A 24,392-nucleotide genomic window follows, 5' to 3' on the forward strand; every position below is an offset into this window, starting at 1 on the left:
GATTCATATTACATTGTCCTTGAGAACCACAACCCCTCTGGAAACCAAGGTCAGGAGCTGAGACAAGACTGGGGGTGTGACCTGACCGAGACCACGCAGGTAGTTAATAACGTTACAACTAACCCATATTGAACATTTAGTGTTTCAAGTTTGGGATTTACTATTGTAAAATATTTGAATATGAAGAGAGATATTTTGGAGATAAAACCAGAGCCTAAAGATAAAACTCTTTTGTTTTCTATCTATTAGCCTGAGGTAATTTTATATAGTATTTTTGAGGGCCCCTGGATTTTGACTGCCACCTGTCACCTGAAGTCAGGTGTGAAATATTCTACTTACAGCATCATGGTGGCACTCAGAAAGTTTCAGAGGGCGCATTCTGGATTTCAGATTTTCAAATTAAAGGTGCTCAACATATACACATTCTGATTCCAAATTTCAGGTTTTGACCCACTGTGTTACAGTGCTAAGCACTCTGGGGTTTCTGGATGGACAAGTCTCTACACACACTACCCATGAATCACATTGTCTTCATGGATATCCTACAGTAGACTTGGGTGTGGGGCCGGTGAGCACATCCCCATGGTCCCATCTAGTTGGTAGGATAAGGCAAGATGATTGAGTTATTTCTGGATGACAGAAGGAAACCCTATCTCTTTATAAATAACGGGGGAGAGGCTGTAGAGATTCTCAGTGACTAGGGGCACTGTTGCTCTTCCAGGGGTCCTGGGTTTGATTCCTTGCAACCATACAGCAGCTAACAAGCTCCAGTTTCTGGGAATCTGATGCCCTCTTTTGGCAGTTGTGGGCACTGCATGCACATGGTACACAGATAGACATGCAGGCCAAACACCCAAACACATAAAATAAAACTAAATAAATATTACATCACTGAACAGTGTGCCCACTTACTAGTGGCTGACCAAACTATTTAAAAAAAAAAAAAACCTCTCCCGCCACAAGGTAAGGAAGGCATCTTACAGAGAAGGCCTCCTGCTTCTGAGCAATGTTTGTGTTCCTGTCACTCCAGTCATACAGAAGCTCCTCTTCCTCGCAGTCATTGATCCACATGATCTCTCTCGAGGTAGCCTGGATGATGTTCTGCAGCTGGCGCAGGTGGTCCATCCTCTCGAAAGAGGCTTTCTGCAGACAAGGTTGAAAACAACAGTATAGCAACACAGATTCTCTGCAGACTGTGCACATAAGAGTTCTTCACCGGAACCATCTCTTAACCTGTTGCATTCACAGGTATAGGAGAGAGGCCCTGTCCAAATTGGTGACGCCTATGGGGCCATGGGTATCTCAGATTCAGGCATTCTAAATGGCTGTTTTCATCTTCTCTCCTGGTGCTGAGGAAACTTAGAGCTCCCTCATGCTGGAGAAGCACCCTGCTTTTGAGCTATATTTTCAGCCTCTGAAGAGTCTTGATTCAGACAATGATTTGAAGCCAAATGATTTTACCAGATGGCTCAGGTAAAGCATTTTCTGACAAGCCCGACGACCTGAGTTCAATTCCCAGGACCCATGCTCAGAAGTGACTCTACAAAGTTGTCCTCTGACCACCACATCCATTATGCTACATATACACACACCAACTGTAGCAAATAAAAACTTAAAGATAATGGTGCTTGGGCTTAATAATTTTAGATAATTGGGGGGAACTATACTCCTAGATAAATCAAGGTTTCTCTCTCTTTGATAAGTCAGACTTTGCCCCCACAAATTTAAAGTTACATCTTATATCCATCCCAACAGGAAGAGTTGTGAGCTACCAGGAGCCACGCTATCCTAAAAGGATTGTAGCCAGCAAGGAACTATGGGAAATGTAAAAATAAGATGAGCCAAACAGATAGGAGGGTGGGAATCTCTACTCTGGGATCAAGCAACTGACACAGCATCTTCCAGGAGACAATGAGAGGAAAAATACTCGAGGAAAACCTTTTGTTTGTGTTTATACTTGTCTGAAAGGGCTGCAGTCTTGTTAGATGCATCCAACCAGAGTCATTGATGTGAAATTTTAACTCAAAAACTGAACAGTGCTAGGCACTGCCTTCAGAAAACCAAACAAAACCTTTGAAACGTCAGTTCTAAAAAATCAGCAGCAACAAAATTATAATCTACAAACACAGGGGCGGTGTCTATGCAGGCTCTCTGCTGAACTTTAAGCCAGTTTGTGGCCCCCAGAGATGTTTAGCACTTGAGGAACTGAAATGAATTAGCAGAGGCTAAATGAGCTTACCAGCAGGTTTTCATATTCCTCCTCCAACTGGTAGATTGCTGACTTCTCTCGCTGGAAGATAAGGAAACACGGGGAGTTATTTGGTCCCCTCATGGAGGTCTATAGAAAGTATATCCCCTTCTCTGCCTTCTTCTAAGGTGCTGGTCTCCGCTCTCTCAGTTAAAAATGAAGCAATTGCTCTACTAAGTCTTTTGCCCATCGTGACTTTTCCCCAGGAGTTTGAAGACCCCTCTAGCCACTCGTCCCTTCTCCACAAGGTAAACACGCTGTCACTTAAAAATGTGCCGAAGGAAATATGACTTTGGATCCTCCAGATCTTAGAGACACAAAGGGAAAGCTGAGCAGACAGTCAAGTGGACAAGAGTAAGGTTTAAAACTAAAACTTTGATCTACGAATCACACTTAGTGATTTCACACATGGGGGTGGGTGTGGCGAGCAAGCACTGAGATCAGACTTCTATCCCATGCCTTCAATCTCCTCTCTCCCCAAGTCTGACTTTTTCTCCAGCACAGGAGAGGGATATGAGACACAATTTCCTTCAGGACAAATGTGACTCTAATCCCACCCAGAAGTGCGCTCACCAACTCAACCAGCTGTATATACAAGCTGCGTGCTAATCTGTTTCTTCTGGTAGGTGATGTTCTGCCGCCATTATCTGCCTACCACCTCTGCAAAGACGTATTTATATATAAACTCATGACATCCTCCTGCATGTGCTGAACATCTGGTTCAGCTCCTTCTCTGGGTCCCATACATCTCTTTCTACTTCCCTTTTAGAGTATGGAGTTTTGGGGTTGGTTTAGTTTTCCTTTCTAGTCTCTGAGAAAGATCGTAATAGTCTTGCATTTCAGACAAACTGCCTAAACGATACGCCCTCCTATAGACCTCTCGATGGAGGGGCGACGCACCAGATCCGCTTTGATCTTGTCCAGCTGCCAGCGATAGTCCCCAATAGCATTGTGGATGCTCCTGTGGCTGTTGATATGCTGTTCCACTGAACCAGAGTCCACACCCCAGGCCATCAGATCCATCTCTGCCTGCAGGAAAAGAGATAGAGGAGCACTCCCTTTACTGTCCCTCCTTCCAGCAGACTCCTTTCTCTAGAGCATCAGGGGTGGAGAGACCAACTCAGCTTCAGATAAAACTCAGAGCACACAACCACCCAGGAAGCTAAGGCAGGAAGATTACTTGAACACAGGTGTGCAAAGCTAGCCTAAGTACACAGCAAGGCCCTGTCTCAAAAAAAAGTATGTGTGTGTGTGTGTGTGTGTGTGTGTGTGTGTGTGTGTGTGTGTGTGAACTATGTCTGAAGCCAAAATAAATTGTAAAAGGTTGAGATTACCAAATAGCTAAGGAGAATCACCAAATGCATCCTCAGTTTGGTTCCAGCCCAAATGAACCAAGGAAGAAATTCGTTGGGTCCCAAAAAAACCCAAGGAACCATGGGTTCCTTGCAATCTAGGTCATTCTCATGAAGAGAGAATCTACAGGTGAGTGTTGGTGTGGGGCGGAGCTGGGGAAATGGCTCAGCAGGTAAAAGGGATGGTTATGCAAGAGTAATGATTGGATTCTGATTCCCAGAACCCACAGGAGAAGGACAGAGAACTGACCCCAAAAATTGTCTGTGACCCCTGTACCTGTGCCCTGCACTCAAACACAATAATCATGTTCGCATTTTTCTTAAGGATAAAAGAAGTAGGCTGTGAATGTGTATGACTAGATATTCGTGTGGATGATACATTGTATGTTCTAATAGACGTTTCTTTATTCTTGTTGCTGCTGTTGTTTATTTGGGGTTTTTGTTTGTTTTGTTTTTGTTTTTTAAGACAGGGTTTCTCCATGTAGCCCTGGTTGTTCTGGAACTCACTCTGTAGACCATACTGGCCTTGAACTCACAGAGATCCACCGGCCTCTGCTTCCTGGAGTGCTGGAATTAAAGGCATGTGCTTCTTTATTAATTTTAAAATGCATGTTAGAAGTCATTGACGACACAGCCACGCACTGCCTCTCAAACAAAATCCCTAACCTTAGGAAGTTGTCATTGTTTATTTCTTTAACCTTTCTTTTCTTTGTCATTGCTATTTGGGGGATTGAATCTTACAAAAGCTAGGCAAGTGCTCTACCATTCAGTTACATGTCCAGTCCCAAGTTATGTTGATGAATGTTATATAGTTAGCTGTCAGCTCAGAAATTCAGCTTTTGAATATTCCCTTCCAAACTGTGAAAACTCTCTACGGTCCGTGTCAAAGGGAAGGAACTATGCAAACTCAGGATCCTTCATTCTGATTAATGTTGGTAACAACGCTGGGATTCTAGGTTTCCGTTCGATGTTTAAATGTGAAATCTGACTAGAGTAATCACTTGAATTTGAAATTTAAGAATGTTTCACAGTAAGAATCAAATATATTGTTTCCCTATCTGGCACATTTCTTTCTGGTCATCTCCACGGTCTCTTCCTACCTTGGCATGAGCACGGGTACATTTCTAAATCACCTGTGTCATCTCTCTGACATGCCAAGGGCAAACATGCACACCGGGACACCAGCAGGAACAGAACACAATTGTCCTAAGCCACACCCACATTCTAGTGCCCTTGGCAAGGCTTCAGAGAGGAGCCATTTCTGAGTCAGAGAACTGGAGGTTAGCAAGGACTTTGGCCTTGTCCGGCAACTCCGAGGGTTTAAAACAGAAACAGCAGGAGCTCCACTGGGAAGGTAGCGATGACCCAGGGCCAGCTCGCACAGCCCATTACCTGCCAGCTGTACTGTATCTGGCTTGCCCATCAGCAGAAGCACAGACAGGGAAACAAAGCAGAAGCCTGGCAGGGAGATGAGTGTCTGCCTCCTGAATGCTGCTGGGGGACCGGCTCTCTTATCAACACAGGCCTCAGCTGGGTCTCCTGGGAGTAAGTGAAGAATGCCTGCTATGTGTGGGGGAAGGTGGGGTGAGAAGGAAATGGCCGCACAGAATCTGGGGGCAAACCTCCAGCAGGATTCAGACAGACAGCTTTTAGTTTGCCGAGAACTCTAAGAAGCACCTGACACAGTATCAAAAGCAAGGCTCACCGATGGATGTCAGAAAATGACAGGCCAATACAGACACATGAGAACACCATTGGCTAAAGTTTAAAGATGTAGAGGCTTTTCTACCAAATCCTCTTTGCTTTAATTGTGTGTGTGTGTGTGTGTGTGTGTGTGTGTGTGTGTGTGTGTGTGTGTGGTCATTGTTTGTCCATGTGTTGGTGTTGGAGACAAAGCTCCCCTATGAAGCCCGGGCTGAGATTATAGGCATGTACCACCACACCCAGCTCCACAGAGCATCCTTACAATGCTACACCCATAGCAATACAGAAAATGACTAATTCTGAGCTGTCCCTTAACTGTCACGCTGGCTTAGAAGACACATCAGGGGATATGACATACCATAATTACTTTGGTTCAAAGTTAGTCTTGCCTCCCTCCCATTAAGGATCCTTGAAGGTTAGAGTTCTAGCTCCATTAACTCATATTGTTCTCAGACCTAGAATGCCACACCCTTCTGACTCCTAAACAAGACTTTACTAAAGCTCTCATGGGCAACCATTTGACATTTGGGATGTTTCTTGTCTTCAATAGTATTCATCTTCATAACTATGGATCGTAATTTTTGAGCCCTTATTTTGTAGCATGGTGCCAGTACTGATGAACCCTCAAAAACTGTTTTTCAGAGAAGGAGGCCAGGGCCTCAGTAGCTCAAAGTCATTCTGAGCTGTATAGCTCGTTCACAGCAGCCTGGGATCTATAGGAGCCTGTCTCAAAAATTAAGGAAATTTTCAGACGTTAGGAAATCTGAAGACATGCAAGTGAGTTTATAGTTAAGTTTCTGAGGTCACTGTTGACTTTGAGATGCTATCTACTCCACCTTCTGTAATCACTTATGGTCTTCATAGTAAGTGTGTGTGTTGGAAGGTAGAACATAGTAGGATACACTACAATCTCTGTATCTTGGAGGATGAGACAGAAGGATCACAGGTTCAAGGCTGGCCTAAGCTACAAAGCAAGATCCTGTCTTAAAAACCAAAACCACAAACAAACAACCAAAACCAAATAGGTCTGGAAAGATCTCTCATTGGTGAAGAGCCCTAACTGTTCTTCTAGCGGACCTGGATTTGATTCCCAGCACCCTCATGGCAGCTGGCTCTCAACCATCTATCTATCTCTTGGAATCTAGTGCCCTCTGCTGGGCACTACATGCATATGGTGCACAGATATATTTATATACAGACAAAACACCACACTTACACACACATGAAAGCAAGACAAACAAAAAGTAAGCATAAAACATAAGTGAGTGAGTGGGCGAATGAATGATTATTGGCAAAAGGAATCACTATACGAAAACACACCCAAACCTTTTAAAGACTGGGTTTAGGACCCTGTGGTCCTATGTTTTCCAGAGGTTGATCTGGAGAATGAATTGACTCTGCATGTTGGAGACTAGCCATGGCAACACAATGCAACCCAGACTCAAGTAAAGGGAGGAAGGGAGGGTGTGCTAAAATGGCTGAGAAATTTTAGAACCACTAAGAAATCGGTCAAACAATTAATCAAGCTCTTACAGCATTGCATAACAATCTCCACAGTGTACCATTTTAATATATCCACCTCCCAAAGAAGGACGGCTCATTAGAAGGTTTTCATTGTAAAATTCCCATCTACATGATTACGGCATGTTTCTCAAGCCACCTGTTCATTATGGGGCTTAATTACTACATAAAACAACAAAACCGTAATTAATGCTGAAAAATACTGTGTAGGGACTCCAGTGGCCGGGAGAGATCAGCACATATTTCTTGGGCCATTATTTGACTTCACACCCACACGAGTGACGTGAGACTTGCACAGCTGGATAACCGAACTTCAAAAAGCCATCACAGAGCCCAAACCAGAAGACCTGGTGTCACTCACGGTGCCCAACACCTCCCACAGGGTATTTATTATTACACACACACACACACACACAAATGTATATAATTTCAACTGTTCTCTCTCTTGTGTTACTATTTCAAATGAGCCATAGGAGTGTTCTTTCTTTTTAGTCTATTATGGGAGACAGATGAGGTCAGTTGCAACACGGGTAGAAGGACCTCGTGACTTAGCATGCTGCTGCCCCTGGAGGACTGTGGCTGACTGTACCACCATCTACCTCCAAACTCCCCCGGTTAGAGGCTAAGAACAAGCTCCTGTAAGATCACTTACCCTCTGCTGCCTCATCCAGCCCAGACACTCGCCCGTGAGGCGTTTGGTGAACTCATCCCACCCCGAGCCACTCTGGCAGGTGTATCCTCCGCCTCCCTTGGAGCTGGCCCTTCGGACTCGAGGGGCGCTGATGGCCTTGTAAAGGGCTCGCATTTGCTCCTGGAGCTGAAGCAATCTGAAAGGAAAACAGCATGAACAGCCATCCAGAGCCAACGCCCACTTTTCTGGGTTCCTTTGGGTCTGTCTACTGACTGAGGATGTTGCACTGGAATATTTCCTTTTCTCTACCCATGACTTCCAGATTGACCACGTGGGAGTATAAATGCTAGGAAGCTGCTCACAACCCTAAGCATCATGATAAGTAAGATTGTCTTTGCTAAACCTGGCAGCCACTCAGTTTCTCTTAAGGTTCATCCTGGGAATTTCTCTCTCTAGAGGCATAAGAGCAAATTCAGACCACACATCTCTGCTGGAAAGTGGTCAGCTCCAAGGGTCTCACTGGTTAAATAAAGCTTGATGTTAGCCTCCTGAAAAGGCAGATGCTACACCAGAGGCCTCTGCTGCTGCCTAAATGGAGGGAGGGCTTGAGACCCATCTTTAAACCATCCTGGATGTTTTACAGCATTGGGGACTGAACCCAAGGCTTCCTGCATGCCGCGCAAGTACTCTGCCACCACCGTTGTCCTTCTTTCACGCCAAAAACCACACAATTACTTAAGTTTGAGATGAAATCTCACTAAATTGTCCAGGCAGGCCTTGCATTTTTGATTCTCCTGCCTTGACTTCCCAAACACCCAGGACCCAGGGCTCTGCTGCCGCTCCAGGAAGAGCTAGAGTTTTGTGAGTGGTCATTTTTTGCAGGTCTATTTCATTCTTATAGCATCTCTGGGGGAGGGGGAGCCCACGAAAGATGAAGTTTGCAGTTTTATATCTAAACTGGATAAAGCTGCAAAAATCCCAAGTGAGGGGATTGTTCTTGGGGAATATGTGTGCTTCCTCTGGAAAAAGCCTGAGATCACCTGCTGGGGTCCCGATCTATGCTCTCAGGCAGTACCTTTTCTGATACGCATCACAGGGCTGGCCCATCTGCCTCATCTCCCGGATCAAGCCATCTATGATTTCCATCTGATCATTGGCCTGTGTGAAGTATTCATCCAGCTCTCTGCTCCATGCCAGCTGCATTCCTTCTCCGAATTTCAGCTCCTAGCAGCAAGAATTGGCATAAAAATACTTAAGACTGTACGGGGAAAAAATCTCATGTGTATCAGTGAAAGCAAACCTACTGTCACGTGGCAGATAGCACCAACCCCCTCATCAGACTTCAAATTGTACTGAGCACATGGTGGGACACACCTGTAACCCCACACCTTTGGAGGCTGAGGCAGGAGGATCAGAAGTTTGAGGCCTGCCTGTACTACACAGAGAGATGCTGTCTTAAAAGCAAGCAAACAAACAGAAACAGGGCTAGTGAAATAGCTCAGTACTCGCCACCAGGCTGGTGATCAGAGTCTGATGCCCAGGGCCCACAGGGTGGAAGGAGAGAACAACCCCCCCCCTTTTTTTTAAAGGATTGTTTGTTTTATGTATATGAGTACAGTGTAGCTGTCTTCGGACACACCAGAAGAGGCATCAGATCTCATTACAGATGGTTGTGAGCCACCATGTGGTTGCTGGGAATTGAACTCAGTCAGTACTCTTAGCTAGTGAGCCATCTCTCCAGCCCCTGAAATTGTTCTTTGACCTCCACATGCATCCTCTGGCAAGTCACTCACTCATAATACACAGCATGTGTGCGCACAAGGGTGCATACACACACACTACATGTAATAAAAAGAAAACAGTTCCGAATATTTTAAGTTATGTATCTATTTTGTGTGTGTGTGTGTGTGTGTGTGTGTGAACATAACTTTTCCACTTTTTTAAGAAAGCAAAATGACATACTACAGTTATGTCAGATGTCACCAATGGGGGCTCAGTGACAGGAATATGGGACGGAGCTATACAGCTTTGTATCTTCTTGTGAGTCTCTCCTTCACACTGCTGTTGCTAAACAAAAGATGCTCTGCTGCCTTGGTGCCCTTTGGCATCTGCACCACCCCCCACCCCCGACCCTGTCCACTTGCTGTTCTCTCTCCTCTGGCTGTAGCCAAGTGAACCCTAGCTCTATACACAGACGTGTTAACAGACATGACACCACTTCCCCAGCACCCCCATCAGTACTTGGTACCCACAGCCACCATAAACTACACCCGGGCCTGCACGTGTGTCCTACGCTAAGAGATGCCTGCTTTGGATGAAGGAGTCCAGCAGGTATGGGAGGAGTTAGAGTATGTATCAAACTGACCCCCACGCCCTTTTACCACCAACTAAAAATATGTATTGTCCTCCTTCCCCCCTCTCTCCTTCTCTATACCCTCTTCTGGTTCTTTGGTAGAGTTTCACTATGCAGTTCAGGCTGGCCTCAAACTTAGGATCTTCCTGCCTCTGCTTCCCAAGTGCTGGCTATGATCTTCAACGTGTGTCAGCCTATTCTTTTACATGGGGACCATGAGAATCTACACAGTATTTAAGTTAAGAAATTAGAACATTAAGATAATCTTCCATAAATAAATAGATAGATAGATAGATAGATAGATAGATAGATAGATAGATAGATAGATAGATAGATAAATACATGCTCTGGGTTAAAACATTTGCATTGTGGCAGGTTCTAGATATAACCCAAGCATGACTGTCAACCCTGGAGAGAAGAGATCACAATTCAAGCACTGAAAACATGTGGTCACTCGGGCAGAAGACAGAAAAGGTAACCACCACCCCTCCATTCTCTGGTCAGCTTTTAGAAAACTCAGAGCCACTGTAAGACCTCCAAGCACTTTAAAAGGACTTAGGGTTGGAGAGATGGCTCAGTGGTTAATTGAACACACTGCTCTTCTGGAAGACCCAGGGTCGATTCCCAGCACACACAGAGCTGCTCGGCACCACCTAAATTTCCAAAGGATCTGACACCCTCTTCTGCCCTCAGGAGGTATCAGGCATGTGGAGCACAAACATACATGCAGGCAAAACACCCAAACACAGAAAAATAGAAGTTAAAAGAATTTCTTAAATGAGAACTTGCTGGGTGTGGTGAGGCTAATTAATGCCAGCTCTCAGGAAGCAGAGGCAGGCAGGGCTCTGTGAGTTCAGGGCCAGCCTGAGCTACAGAGTGGCTTCTGGGACAGCCAAGGCTATGACACAGAGAAACTGTCTCAAAAAACCAAGAGAGTGGGATGGGGGAGAACTTTAATAGGTGACTAATCAAATCAAGTGATTGGTGGATGAATAGGTTATCTATCTAGTGGGTCTGTTATAAAAGCCAACTTGGCTAGAGTGTTGCGTGCTCTGTCTGTTACCATGTGATGCCTTCTGCCACCTGGGGACTCTGCCAAGAAGAAGGTCATTGCCAGATGCTGCCTTCAGTCTGGGCCAGGACCATGAGCCAAAACAAACCTCCCTTCTTTGTAGTTCCCCAGTCTGTGGTGTTGTTATTAGCAACAGAAAATAGATAAAGATAATACCCCTGTCTGACTGCTCTGAAAGGACCATTGCTAGACGCTAATGATGGGAGAGGCCCAAACACGCGCAGCCTTCGATGAGGGCTTGAGCTCCCCAGAAACCAGAGCGGGCAAGGGTCAGACGAGAAGGGAGGGAGCTTACCGGCTGGGCGATCAGCTCCGCCCGCATCAGACAGTCTGCGCAGTTTTGTAGAAGTTCTTGGATAGTGTTCTGGTTCTGATGCCTGGACATGGTGCCGGTTTGACTGTGGAGACAAGGAATCCAGACATGAGATGACTTTTATTGATTTAAAAGTAATGTCAAACTTTTTCACATGGGCTGCAAAAGTGACACAAAATTAGTCCTGTGACCTTGGACGCCACGTTGTTCACATGGTGATGTCACCCCAGTGAGTGTGTGTGGCTATGTCACCTGTTCCTGACCCATTTGACAAGGACAGCAACCTTTCACACCAAAGTATTTCAGCATTTATTTCCTGAGAGTGAAGACAACCTAATTGCATAACTATAGGACAATTATCCAAGTCAGGGAAACGTAAATGGATATCATACTATTTTCCAACCTATAGCACTTTTGTTTCCTTTGTTTGAGACATTGTTTCTTTGTGTATCCCTGGCTGGCATGGAACTCACTCCACAGACCAGGCTGGCCTCGAACTCATAGAGTGTCTCTGCCTCACAAGCAGAAACTTGGCGTGCTACCAAAATCTCATTGATTAACCCCAGAATGTCCTTCAAAGCAATTTTCCCTCAGGAGCACATGGCCAGTGACGGCAGCCAGTGATCTAATCTGGCCTGTCTGTCACCCCTCCTCCCTCCCAACAGTCAAGTCCCCAAAACATGTCCTTCTATGGCAAGCACAGAGCACAGAGATGCCACTAGCAAATCCAGGCACAGGAGACAAAAGCAAGGCTAATACTACAGAAATAAGACAAGAAAACACTTTCCCCAGTCACATCGAGAGGCGGTAAGAGCAAGGAAATCTCAGTATGAGGAAAGAGACGGAACAGCTCTTGAGCAGAAGTTTCTTCCCACAAGGAGGCTGGTCCTATGTTCTTAATTTGATGGTTATAAATCAAGCTGCAGCCCTGCCTACTGCAGCGTGGTTTAACAGAGATGTAAGGCACATCAATGTATGTTTAATATAAGAAGGTCAGTCAGATGAACATACTAGATGATGCTGAACTTGGGGGTGGAGTGTGAGTTTACTGGTTAAGCACCTGCGCTAGTCTCACAGAGGACCCGGATTCGGTTCCCAGCACCCACTCTGTGCAGCTCCCCCATGAAGTGTCTGTAACTCCAATCCCAGGGGATCGGGGGAATGGGCGGCCTGGCATCCAAGGTATCCGAGGATACCTGAATATGTATGCACATACTTTAAACAAATGTCCCTATAGGGCTTTAGAGGTGCTTGATCCTTTACCAGCTCTGGGGCCAGTCTGCTTCTATCAGTTTGATGTCCCTCTATCAACCCGAACTGTGTGTGTCCTTCTATGTCTTCAGGTTTATTTTGTTTTAACCTATGTGGATGGGTGTGTGTCTGTGCCCTTGAGTGTAGGCTGAGGAAGGAGGAGGACATCTGACCCCCTGGAGCTGGTCTTACAGGTGATTGTGAGCTGCCCAACACTGATGCTGGGGACTGACCTTAGGTCCTCTGGGAGACCAATTGGTGCTCTTAACACACTACCTTGTATGTTTTAAAGAAAGCTAAGAAAGCAATAGCTGTACCGTACGCAGATGAGGAGGCCCACATGGATGTGGGAACCTCTCCCACAGTGCCTGACTACATCATTACCACACCACAGGAAAGCATTTTCTTTCTTTCTTTCTTTTTTTTCTGCCACTTATTTGGGGTTCCTCCCTGCAAGTAAGGTTCCCCAACAAGCCGGCACTAGCTGGATGTGGGTGAGGATCCCAGCCTTCCCTGGGAACCACTCCCAAATGACGACACTGGCTCCTTGAGACAGGCCCAGGCAGCACACTGCCTGATCGTCCACCTGTCAAAACCTGGGCAGCTTCTCGGACTCCTGCCTATGAGCGCGAGCAGTCTCGCTTCCGCTCAGCATCGCACAGGGAATCTGGCATGATTCCCAGCCCGCTGGGACACAGACAAGACTACATCTGTTGTCCTAACTTGTACAGCATTCCAGCGGCCTTACAACACTTTCCCAATGTACCTGCCAGAAAGCAGAAGGAAATGTAAGAAACAAGAAGAAAAATGTAGAGACACGGGAAACTTATCAAGAATTCTAGGGTAAATAAGAAATCAGGAAGGTCTTTTGGGAGGCTGGGGTGGGAAGATGGCTCGAGTTCAGGAGTTCAAAGCCAAGCTGGGCATCAGTGAGATTCTACATAAAGAAGGGAGGGGGTAGAAAAGAAAGAAAAGAGGGAATTGGAAAGTCTTGTATAATTACAATTTGTTTTTTTATTTTTCTTTTTTTCCCCCTATTATTCTTTTGGTTATTTGAGACAAAGTTTCACTCCATGGTTCACATAGTCTCACTTACAATGTAGCCCAGGCTGGCCTCATTGTCATAGCAATCCTCCTGCCTCAGCTTCCTGCACAGCCAGCCTGGTTTCTTCATTGAAAGGTAGAGACCTTGTGAAACATTTGGAAAGTTCTGTTCAGCAAGGTGACTCAGGTGGTGCTGTCCACACAGAATGCCAGTTCTGAGTACATGAATGAAAGAGTTATCTCTCCACACAATGAAAGCCAGGCTTTCTTAACAGATCTAACAAAGTGTGCCAGGCTAAAGACTGAGCCATAGGAAAGACAACTAAGGGCTTTAGGGTATAGCGTGTGTAAGAACTTTGCACCAGCTTGGCAACTTTCCTGTAAATCAAAATCTATTTCAGAATAAAAATGGATAAAACAGCAACTTTAGCTGGTAAAGAATGTGCTTAACTAGAGCAAGACCATGGGTTCAAATCCCAGCATCCCACACATACCAACCCATACACAGATATGCACACACTACACACTCACACACATACAGACACATCCACATACCACACACACACACACTCACACCAACCACTCCCATACCACATATACACACACACACACTCATACCACACATACACACATACAAATACATTCACACTACACACACACACACACACACACTCACACACACACTTACCCCATACACAGAGACCACATATACACAGAGGCAGGAAGTTCTAATTCATTTGTGAATAAACATATCCAAAATGTCACACACATTTTAAGTCAATTTACAAGGTGAAATTATTTGAATAATAAAACTTAAGTCTGGAACTCCTGAAACCCCATTACTAGAGGATGTGAGTGGACAGAGATGAGCTGCCTCCAGGGAGAGGGAACTGGGACAGCCACACACTTGGTCAGGGCATTGGGGGCTGACCCCCCTTGTTAGATTCTCCTGGTTTTGGAAGAAAGATCTATCACTAGAGATCTATTTGATCTGACAGAAAACAAGACATCTTTTCCTCTCCCTACCCACACATATCTGACTATTCTTTACTAACAGGCCTTTACTAACGGCCTGGCACGTGCTCACGTGTACCCATGTTGGATACACTAACCCTGTGTTTTTGCTGCTTCTTAGTAGATGAAGAGAGGCACACACAAATCAAGTTTCTTTAAGACTGGAAAAAGGACTAGATTGAATAATGAAAGTAAGAGCCTCCGCCATTGCTACTTGTCTGATTTAACATCTCACCCTTACCTAAGTGGCTGAATGCTAAGACTCTCCACAGCATGTCTGAAACCTTGAAATCTATGTGTTGTTGAAGAAGCATCTCACTCTATAGCACAGACTAGCCCAGAACTCTGTCACCAGGATGACTTGAAACTCGTGTACTCCAGTGTTGGCCTCCTGAGTGCTGAATTTCAGCCACCAAGCCGGGTGAATCCTGTTCTACTATAGTATTAAAAATCTATTTCCTCAGTACTGAAAAGATATTGTTTTCCCCTATTTGTGTGTGTGTGTGTGTGTGTGTGTGTGTGTGTGTGTGTGTGTGTGTGTATGTGTGTGTGTGGTGATGTTTTAATTTATAAATTAAGTACAATAGCAGACTAAAACTAATATAGAACACATATAACAATATAGTATAGTAAAGGGCATTTCAAATTTCTGAATGTTTATCTTTAGATTTATCCAGGTTTTTTGCTTTTGAGACAGGATTTAATATGTAGCCTAGGCTGGCCTCCAACTATCAGAGCATTCCTCCTGCCTCAGTCTTTTCAGTGTTAAGATTACAAGAGTGACCCAATCCCCTTACCTCATTTATTTATTTACTTTTGAGACAATATCTCATGTTCCCAAGTTGGCTTCACACTGGACCTGTGGCTAAGGGTAACCTGCCTCTATGCCCCAGTGTTCAGATCACAGGCCTGAGCCCCCACTCCTGCCTAATGTCCACTTGGTATTTTTGGACAGTGGTTGACCAAAGGCAACGGAGGAGAAACCATGGGTACCAGAGAGAGCTCAGACATCTCATTCTCAGAGCCTGCTTATCCTGTCTTCACCTTTAAAACCCAGTTCCAGCTGAGGTGCAGCCAAGAGCACTTTGGAAAGAAACAGAGTGAGGTCAGAGGGAAAACTGGGCACACACTGGCTCTGCGCACCTCGAAGGACAGATTCCCGCCGTGGGGTCAGCAACTGGAGAATGAGCAGCCACCCTGACGTTTTGGCCCCAGAGGCGGTTCTAGACCCAGAACCAACTGTGCTCAATCGAGAAGTGCAGGATTTTAATCCACTGGGTCAGACATCCATCTTCGTAGCACGCCGAGTGTGCAAATCCCTCCTGCGTGCTGGGGAGTGGCTTCAGACAACACACTGCTTTCTCTTTCTCTCCTTCCTTCCATCCTTTCCTACTTTCTTTCTGTACTGGGAATTGAACCGCGATCAATCATCAAGTAAGTTAGGTAAACATCCATTCCCCTCACCAGCCTGGGCTCAAGCTTACTCTGTAACCCAGGCTGGACCTGCAGTTCCCCTCCCTCCACCTCTGAGTGGTAGAATGACAAGGCTATGCCACCACACCCAGTTTCTGTGGTGGTGGGATTTATCCCGGGCTCTGGACTGGACGAGCACTGACTGCTGAGCTTCACTCCCAGCCCAAAGTGGGAGGTTTATAAACCACACTCAGGACTGAGCGAGCGAGCTAGCGTCTAAGGCTCCATTTTAAAATGTGTGCGACTTCATAGACAGAGAATATTTTAAAAGGGCTTTTGGGTAGGAGAGAAAAGCTCATTCCGGTTAAAAAAGACTATTGACTTCTAAGCTGACGTTAATAGATATTCCTGGGCAATTAAAGTTATCCTTGGAAGATCAACTCTTCTCCCATTGTTTTATCCTCAGACTCAGACAAATGACTCAGCCCGCACAGAACCTGCCTGTGCAAACATTTTTTTTTTAATTCATTCTAAAACTTGTTTAAACAAGAATTGCTCTAAGCTTTTGTAAAAGGATCCCTTCATCGGTGGCTAAAAGGAAAACGCCTTCCAGAGTTAAACCCAAAAACAGATCACACAATCATCTTTGTGAACAGCATCCAACTACATTTTACCTCGGCGTGTTCAAATAACATTCTTTTTTAAGAAATAAAAAATATCCCCAAAATGAGCCATCTTAAAGCATTTGTTAAACATCTGCTGTCAGAATGGTATAGAGAGAAAACTTTGAAGACAGGCATGCAACAGTGTGAGGTAAAAATGCTTTGTTACACAAAATAACTGCACAATATCATTTACCGCTCATTATACACCTATGCTGCCTTTCTGGGTTTTTTTTCAATGTGCACACATTGTCTTCCATGGGTTAAATCCTCCCTTCCTCTCTCTTTTCACCTCTCTCCCTTCTTTCTTTATGCTGTTTGGAGTCATGCATGTGTGCCCAAAATGAAGGTAAATGTCTCTCTGTATTCAGGCTCATTGAACAATGCCCCCCCCCCAAAAACACCACATTTAATGTCTGTTGGAATTTATAAATACATAATGTTCTCATCATTATAATTTTAAAGTGTCTTTTGTTTGTCATACATTGTTAGGTTCTTTTTAAGAATCTTAAGGAAAATGGAAAAAAAGGAAAGTCTAATTTTACTTCACGTTAAGGTTGACTCACTAAACACCCTAGCCATCAGAAGAGTGAGTTGCTGGCTGGCCCAATGCCAACTACCCCTCTTCCCCAGGGCTTTCCTGCTCCCTCTGCCCCCACTTCTCTTGGACTTACTTACACACAGGTGTGGCTACCCCACAGTGTCTTCATATTCCCCTCCTACACACACCTAACAACATACAGCTCTGCACACTGCAGGTGTCCAGGACCCGGATGTTTGGCTCAGTAAATGAGAAGAAAACCAAAGGCAACCACATGGCCATTTGATGACATTAAACTGGTCGCCCTGATTTAGGAGCGCAGCCTCGGAGTACACCCATCCCAGTGGCTGGTCCCATTCAAATGGGTGGATAAAGGTCTTGTTCCCTACAGATGTAGATGGGCAGGTCCCCTCTGACCTTACATTGTGTCTCAGTATAAGAACTGTGGCCCAGTGGTGGTGCACACCTTTAATCCCAGAACTGGGGAGGCAAAGGCAGGCGGATTTCTGTGAGTTTGAGACCAGCCTGGTCTGGTCTACGGAGCTAGTTCCAGGACAACTAGAGCTACACAAAGAGAAACTCTGTCTTGGAAAACAAATGAACAAACAAACAAAAACGTGGTGGTAGTATTCCATATGCTGGGTGGCTGTTGCAGATGAAGGGACAAACTGGCTATGCTGGCACAGTGGAGCTCACTCCCAGCTGTACAGTCTGTGACTTTAACCATGCTGGAGTGACACTGAGGGTGTCTGCCAGACTGCCTACACTCCCAACAGGTGGGAACACCCCCCTCAGGGGTGGGGTGAGGCTGCAGTGTGCAGTTAGGTCTACAGAGCACTGAAGAAGTAAACCCCGGCAGTTCTGTCTGCACCAGCTGCTGTCTGACATTTCCTTTTTGTGAATTCGGTCTTCGCCCCAAGCTATCATTTTAAGGACAGTATGCAAAAGACGTAGACCCAGACCTAAGGGAAAGAAATCAAAGATATGATTGTGGGCTCATACATTAAAATTTGGCAGGGTATTTGTGAATACATACTATTTTATGCTGCAGTGTAGCGATTAAAATAAATGTATATTTTAAAGGGAGGGGGTAAGGTACAGACTCGGTATAATGTATGGGGCATTTTCAGGAGTCCTGTAAGACTAAAAAGCACTCTTTCGGGCAAATTTAGCAGTGTAAAAAGTTCTTAAAGGAGTAAGAAAACTCAGAAAGATGTCTTCCTTACTTATTTTTATTGTTTAGTAGAAATGTCACCAAAATATTTGCTTCTAACAAATTCAGTGCCAAAACAAAGAACTGTTTTGAAATATTTTCCTAAGCAAAAATTTACACTTGTTTTACTGGATCTCAAAAAATAAAAAAATAAAAGGATCTACACATTGTCCTGTCGTTCCTAAAAACATCCTTTTTCTTCCCCCAGATGGCAGATAAAGCCAGATGGGGTGTCTGTTTGTCAAAAATCTTGTTTCCAAGCAAAACTTCCACCCGTTTGCTGCTGCTCCTCACTAAAAGGCCCTCATCTTGATGAAATGTAGTTCTCCTTCATGGTTGCAAAGTATGTGAAGCCTTCGAACCCAACCTGTCTTTGGTGAGATATAAATTGCGGGTCTGAACTTGCATTATTTTAGGATGTGGCTTCCAATGGTGGCTCATTGTCTTGGAATCTTTGGGGTTATGGCTTCAACTCCAGCATCACCATTAACCATTCTCAGTTTTTAAGAGTCAGGGCCACTGGGACCCAGTAGGATGGAGAAGGAGAAAGGCTGCACAGGGGCAGAGCTCTCAGCTACTCCCACAGACTGAAACACTTCTAAAATTCTTCTAGAAGTTTCTCATCTGGAAAGACTGGTTACCCAAGTAAAGCTGGACTCTCGAAGTCACACCCAAGTTCTCTTTGCTCCACCTTAGGAAGTCAGCACTGAGACATCAGAACATCAGCATTATCTCTTCCCAAGACATTTCAATCCGGAACCACAATGAAACCAAGCCCAGGTTTAGAAAAATAAATAAACTATAGTCAAAAGCTATTTTATCCTATTAAATAGCAATCAGACAGCATAATACAGAATCAACAATTAGTCTACGTAATACAGAATCATGTTGGGTGGGGTTTTCTAAGCACATGAAACTCTTTCTAAGAGTATTAACAAAATAAAGCAATGCATCAGGAAATACTATCTCACCAAATGCAGAATGAGGCTGCAACAGAGTTACAATCAAGTAAAGAGTTGCACTGGCTAGAAAAAGGTTCTCAAATACAGAAGATGAGTTCTAACAACAGAGCTTTTCTCAGATGGTATGATAACCTGAATAATAAATTCAACCATGTGTTAGCTATGAGACTTTGGGCAAAGTGGGTTCTTTGTTTGTTTGTTTTGTTTTGTTTAAACTATTTTAACCTCAGTTTCCCATTTGTAAATTGAGATGTTGGTTATGAGGGATGAAATTACGTGAGTTTTGCATAATATCTGATTTATCACAGGTGTCTGGCAGGGGATGAGAACTATCATTAACCATGGATGAGACATTTTATAAAGTATACAATTTACCCAGGTTTAATAACAATGCCAGTGTTATCTGCCTTGTATTGAATTTGCCTGAATCTTATTTTGCCATTGTTTCAACATGTATCCTGAGTTACCTAGGTTCTGAGCTCCGGGTGGCCTCAGACTCTTAACATCTCACAGTCAGGTGTTGGCCGAAGCTGTCTGCGCACCTGGGCAGTGTCTACTTTCTCATCCCACTGTACTTGCCACGCCCAGACTTTCCCATCATCCTCCTGCGGTGGAGTAATGGCCATCTCACTCAGATTTCTAGGCATGGACCCTCCACAGAGCTGTCACCCTGCTGACCACAGCTCTCTCCCCACACCCTGGAATGGAGGAGACTTTGGTGGCAATGAAAACCTGCCAGGGACCATTGCTAGCCAAGCCTCTCCACCAAGCTTTCCCAAGACCTTCCTCCCTTTCTTACTGCTCTCCACTTTTCAGCGAATGTTCCCCAAGGAGCCCATGCTACACACCTCCTGAACTTCCCCACCCTGTGTTCTTGTGCATCCTTGTATTTCAGCTGAATTACTACACAAAGTAAACACCACTTAAAAAAAAAAAAGTCTTACTAATGCCTCCATGACAGGTGCTATCTCTACTTGTGAAATCTTTGAAGCTATCTACCCACCGCCTACATGTGTTATGTGTGTGGTGTGTGTGTGTGGTGTGTGTGTGTGTGTGTGTGTGTGTGTGTGTGTGTGGTGTGTGAGTGTGTATGTGTGTTTGGTCTAAGAGCATACACTCCTCTCAGATTTTTTTGTCTTCCACCTTGACTTTCCATAAACTCCATGCATGTATGCAGCACATGCTCAGAAGATGCTTGCTAGGTCAATGAAAAGACATGGGATTTTACATATATTAAAGGTAGCAGCAGGTCTGTCCAGTCTAGAAGTCAATGCGGGGAGAGCTGGGCGAGACCGCACAGTCCTTAAGGTTCTATTCACTCTGAAGTTTAGAGGCTTGCTCTTGCTGGTTCTGACTTTATTATTATTATTATTATTTTGTTTTGCTCTGCTGAGAATGCAGTGTGCTATGAAAGGGCCCTTCTCTTGAGTATAGTCTTAGCCCCTACTTCAGTTTTGAAATAATGAGGTCTGGACAAGAATAAGCCTTAACATTACAGCCACATATTTCTGAAGCTTAATGCCTACCTCTTTGAATCCTTCTACAAAAATCTACACTTTGGCTGGTGGAAGAGCTGAGTGACAAAAACAGTTTGGTGATTAGTATTTTATGTTAGCTACAAGAATAAGACTATAGAAATTCTGCCTTCGCTGAAATGAGCATTAATATGGTATCTTATACAAGAAAAAAAAATCTAAAGTTTCTTTTCAAACTTCATCCTTTAATATTACCAAGCCTGTAATACTTACTATTTCTTAAGTGAAACACAAGGAAAAGTTAGAGTGGTTGTAGATCCCATCTAACCTAAAATAAAGACACACAGGGTAGGTGGAGCTGGGGGGGGGGGGGGGGCGGCATTGCAATGTTAATGTGATCTCAAACTGTTCTGAAATGGCCAAGAGTAAGATGTGGGGAAAAAAGACATAGGAGACACACTTCGTGGTGATTTCTCCTCAGAGACTGGTTTACACTGGTTTACATAAAGAAGAGTTACACACACCTATTTAAAAAACAATTTCGTTTGTATCAACTCAATCCATAGATTCAAATAAGTTAAAACTTAACTATTAGTTTCCTCACTGATTTTTGTGGAGAGAGGAGGGGGGAAAAACATAAATACTATTTAGCCATTCACTTAGCAGAGGTCCCCAGCTCTCTTGGGCAGACAGGGCCTCCTGCTTCTGCAAGACCTAAGAGATGAGTGAGGAGCAAACAACTCCCTCCACACAAAGCTAAAATGCTACCAGAAAAACAGGTCCGGGCACAGGGTCTGACTCTCCACTTAGTCTCCAGGAACTGAAAATGCAGAACTCAGCATTCATGGGCCATTTTCTATAGAGCAGCCATAGAACAAGCCCAACAGGCTTGGGGGGAGGGGACTCTATCACCTGGGTTTCAAGAGAATGACAGCCTCTGAGTCACCGGCCACCCCTGACCTCCTGCAGGGCCACTGACCAACACCAATCCTTAAGGGAAAAAAATCCTTTCTCACAGTGAGGTCATTTTCCACTTCTGTCTGTCCTCCTTTCCAGAAGATAGAAAGCTTGGCAGGTTTATAAACACTTTTTTTTTGGGGGGGGGTACACAGAAATATTGAAGAACAGGGAAAAAAATCAGGATTTTTTTCCCTCCAAATTAAATGTTTTAGGGAAGAATCCTAATACCCGTATCTTTACATAGCTCACATATCAATGAATAAATTAAAATTATTACTTCTCTATAAGATTATAAGGAACCAAGGAAGTGAATTAACCAATTTCTAGGCACGGACGGTTGTCAATTTAAGAGGGCTGGGGGGTGTAGGTCAGGAGTAGAACAGTTGCCTACTGTGTGTGAGACCTTGGGTTTGGTTCCCAATAAAGCAAAAATAACAAAAGATAAAAAACCTAGGCAGGTAGAAGCAGGCTAAATAATACGGTTAATAATAACAATAACTTGGTTCATAAAGTGTTGAAAAGAACTACTCAAGAATCCTCCCATATTCTGATCCAGACTTTCCTTATGTAATCCTCACATTGAAAAGAATGGGCTACTGAATTCCAGGAAGGCCAAGACAGGAAAGTAAATTTGAGATTTAGGTGGCTCGCCAAATTTTAAAATATACTTCAAAACCAGGTTTTTAAATTCAGTGTTACCATACACAATCGTTCGTCAAAATCCCGGTGCGCAATTTGTTAAGAAAACAAAGATCTTTAATAATGTAAGAGAAAAGCCATCCCGATGCTAAATAAATAAATAAATGTAAACAGAAAACAGGCTGCAACCGGAAGGACTGTCCGGTCCCTAAAACTGCTTGCAAAACAAAACTCTACTGGAGCCATTACGTTTCTCCTCCTCCGCCTGAGGCCACTGCGCTGAAAGTATTAAGGTAGTGGGGCGGCCGCCTCCAGAGGCGAGACTAGGGTTGGGCTGGGAAGGGGCGGGTCGCAAAAGTCTCACGGCCCTCGTGGGCTTACAGAGAGCAGCAGTGGGGACTGTGTGAAAGGATGCTCATTACCTTCTCCCACACACCAGTGACTCCCTCGCTGTATCTACCCGACGATCCCGGGAAGAGGACCCAGCCCTTCGTGCCCTGGGTTCCTCTTCGGCTCCTTCGCCTGGGCGCCACAGTGCTTTCTCCAGGGTCACCCTCTCGGGCAAAGCTTGAGCCCATTCTATCTGATCAAAGAGATGACTAATACTGAGCCCCGAGACTCACTACAAAGCCACCCAGGAGACTAGGCCGATTTTTTTAAGAGGTGCTGAGCCTCCGATGCGATCACTGTGACCAAGTGGCCAGAGTGGGGAACCGGGAGCGAGCGGAACAGACCTGTTCAGGCCAAGCTCGTAGCCCGCGCCCAGAGGCCATCCCTGGAAAGGAACCCATTTGCGAGACAGAAGAGTCTCAGGGCGGGCGGAGGGCGCAACTTCCATGCAAACACCCTCCCGTGGCCAAGTAATCTAAGTGCCTCCGCTGCCGTCCTCTTGGGGTGACCGTGAGCTGCAAGCCCCGAGTCCCTCCGAGGCCACCTGGCAGCAAAGGTGACTCCACCCCTTCACAAGTTTTACTTTTCATTAGTTCGCAAACTGGGTTTGGTGGCCACAGCTACGCCTTGCCTGACCTCCCACCTGCCAGCTGGGACAAAGGCAATCACAGCCCGGTCCACCTTTCAGGGGACAACCGGTGTGTGTGTGGGGGGGGGGGTGCGGGGAGGTACGACAAAGGAGAGACCTGCGTCCCAGCCGTCCATTGCTCCCTTCCACGGTGGAGGCGGAAAGGAGCCGCTTCTAGGGTAGAAGCGAGGTGAGGACCGTGGGACCGTGCGCAGGCTCACGGGACGACGGTCGCCCGGGTCCCGGCACACACCCACGCTCCCTGTTCTCAGAGGCGAGCGCTGGGCGTAGGGATACCCGGTCCTGCGCTTCCGTGACCCGGAGCAAAGCACTTTCCTCGGCCTAGACCTGGCTTTTCTGGTCGGCCCAGGAGGCGGGTCACTCCCTAGCCCAAGGTCCCAGCCTGAGCTAGGTGGCGGCGGGCGGGTACCCACCAGTAGCCGTCGGAGTTCTGGTCGTTGACAGTGCAGCGCCGGGAGTAGTACATCCTGCTGGTGCCGCCGCCGCCGCCGCCCCCGCCGCCGCCGCCACCGTTGTAGGTCATCTCGTAGCGCAGGTCCGGGCCGGACTCCGCGCGGGTCATGCGGCCCAGCGTGTTGATCCGCGGGTGGGAGCCGCCGTTGCAGCTCATGTCGGCGGTCACTCAAGAGAGCCGCTCAGCGCCGCGGCATAGGCGAGGCGTCGCCTCGGAGCACGCGAGGGACTCCCGGCGAGGAGCGCGGGGCGCGGAGGACGGGCAGGGGCGCAGCGCTCCGGCAGGGCGGAGACGGGGACGGCGACTGGCTGGGCGCGGGAACCGGAGCGGAGCTGTGTGTGTCTCGGAGGGCAGCGTGGGCTTAGAGGAGCTGGGTCGCGCCTGGGTGTTGGTGTTGGTCGAGGCGGCGCGAGTCTCCTCCCCGCTGGCACCAGGCTCCCAGGCCACACCTGGCCGGCTTCTTCCCAGGGCGAGGTGCGGCCGCCTCCCCTCCACCCCCCGCCGTGTCACCGACGCCTGGGGCCGCCCTCC

The 24,392-nt window shown here is 45.9% G+C and overlaps 1 protein-coding gene across 2 annotated transcripts in view; it reads right to left on the reverse strand.

Annotated features, from left to right (window-relative positions):
- DSP (desmoplakin) overlaps nt 1-24,017 on the reverse strand; it is a gene marked incomplete at its 5' end in the record, with an annotated part of 45,944 nt that extends 21,927 nt beyond the window's left edge. For both annotated transcript variants that reach the window (XM_080931939.1, XM_080931938.1), the window contains 7 exons: nt 982-1,143; nt 2,240-2,290; nt 3,149-3,277; nt 7,478-7,652; nt 8,532-8,680; nt 11,177-11,279; nt 23,821-24,017. In XM_080931939.1, the coding sequence (XP_080788065.1) occupies nt 982-1,143; nt 2,240-2,290; nt 3,149-3,277; nt 7,478-7,652; nt 8,532-8,680; nt 11,177-11,279; nt 23,821-24,017 (966 nt within the window). The remainder of the gene's footprint in view (nt 1-981; nt 1,144-2,239; nt 2,291-3,148; nt 3,278-7,477; nt 7,653-8,531; nt 8,681-11,176; nt 11,280-23,820) is intronic.
- Nucleotides 24,018-24,392: the final 375 nt, after the last annotated feature.

The sequence above is a fragment of the Micromys minutus genome, assembly GCF_963924665.1.
Source record: "Micromys minutus genome assembly, chromosome: 1".
NCBI lineage: Eukaryota > Metazoa > Chordata > Mammalia > Rodentia > Muridae > Micromys > Micromys minutus.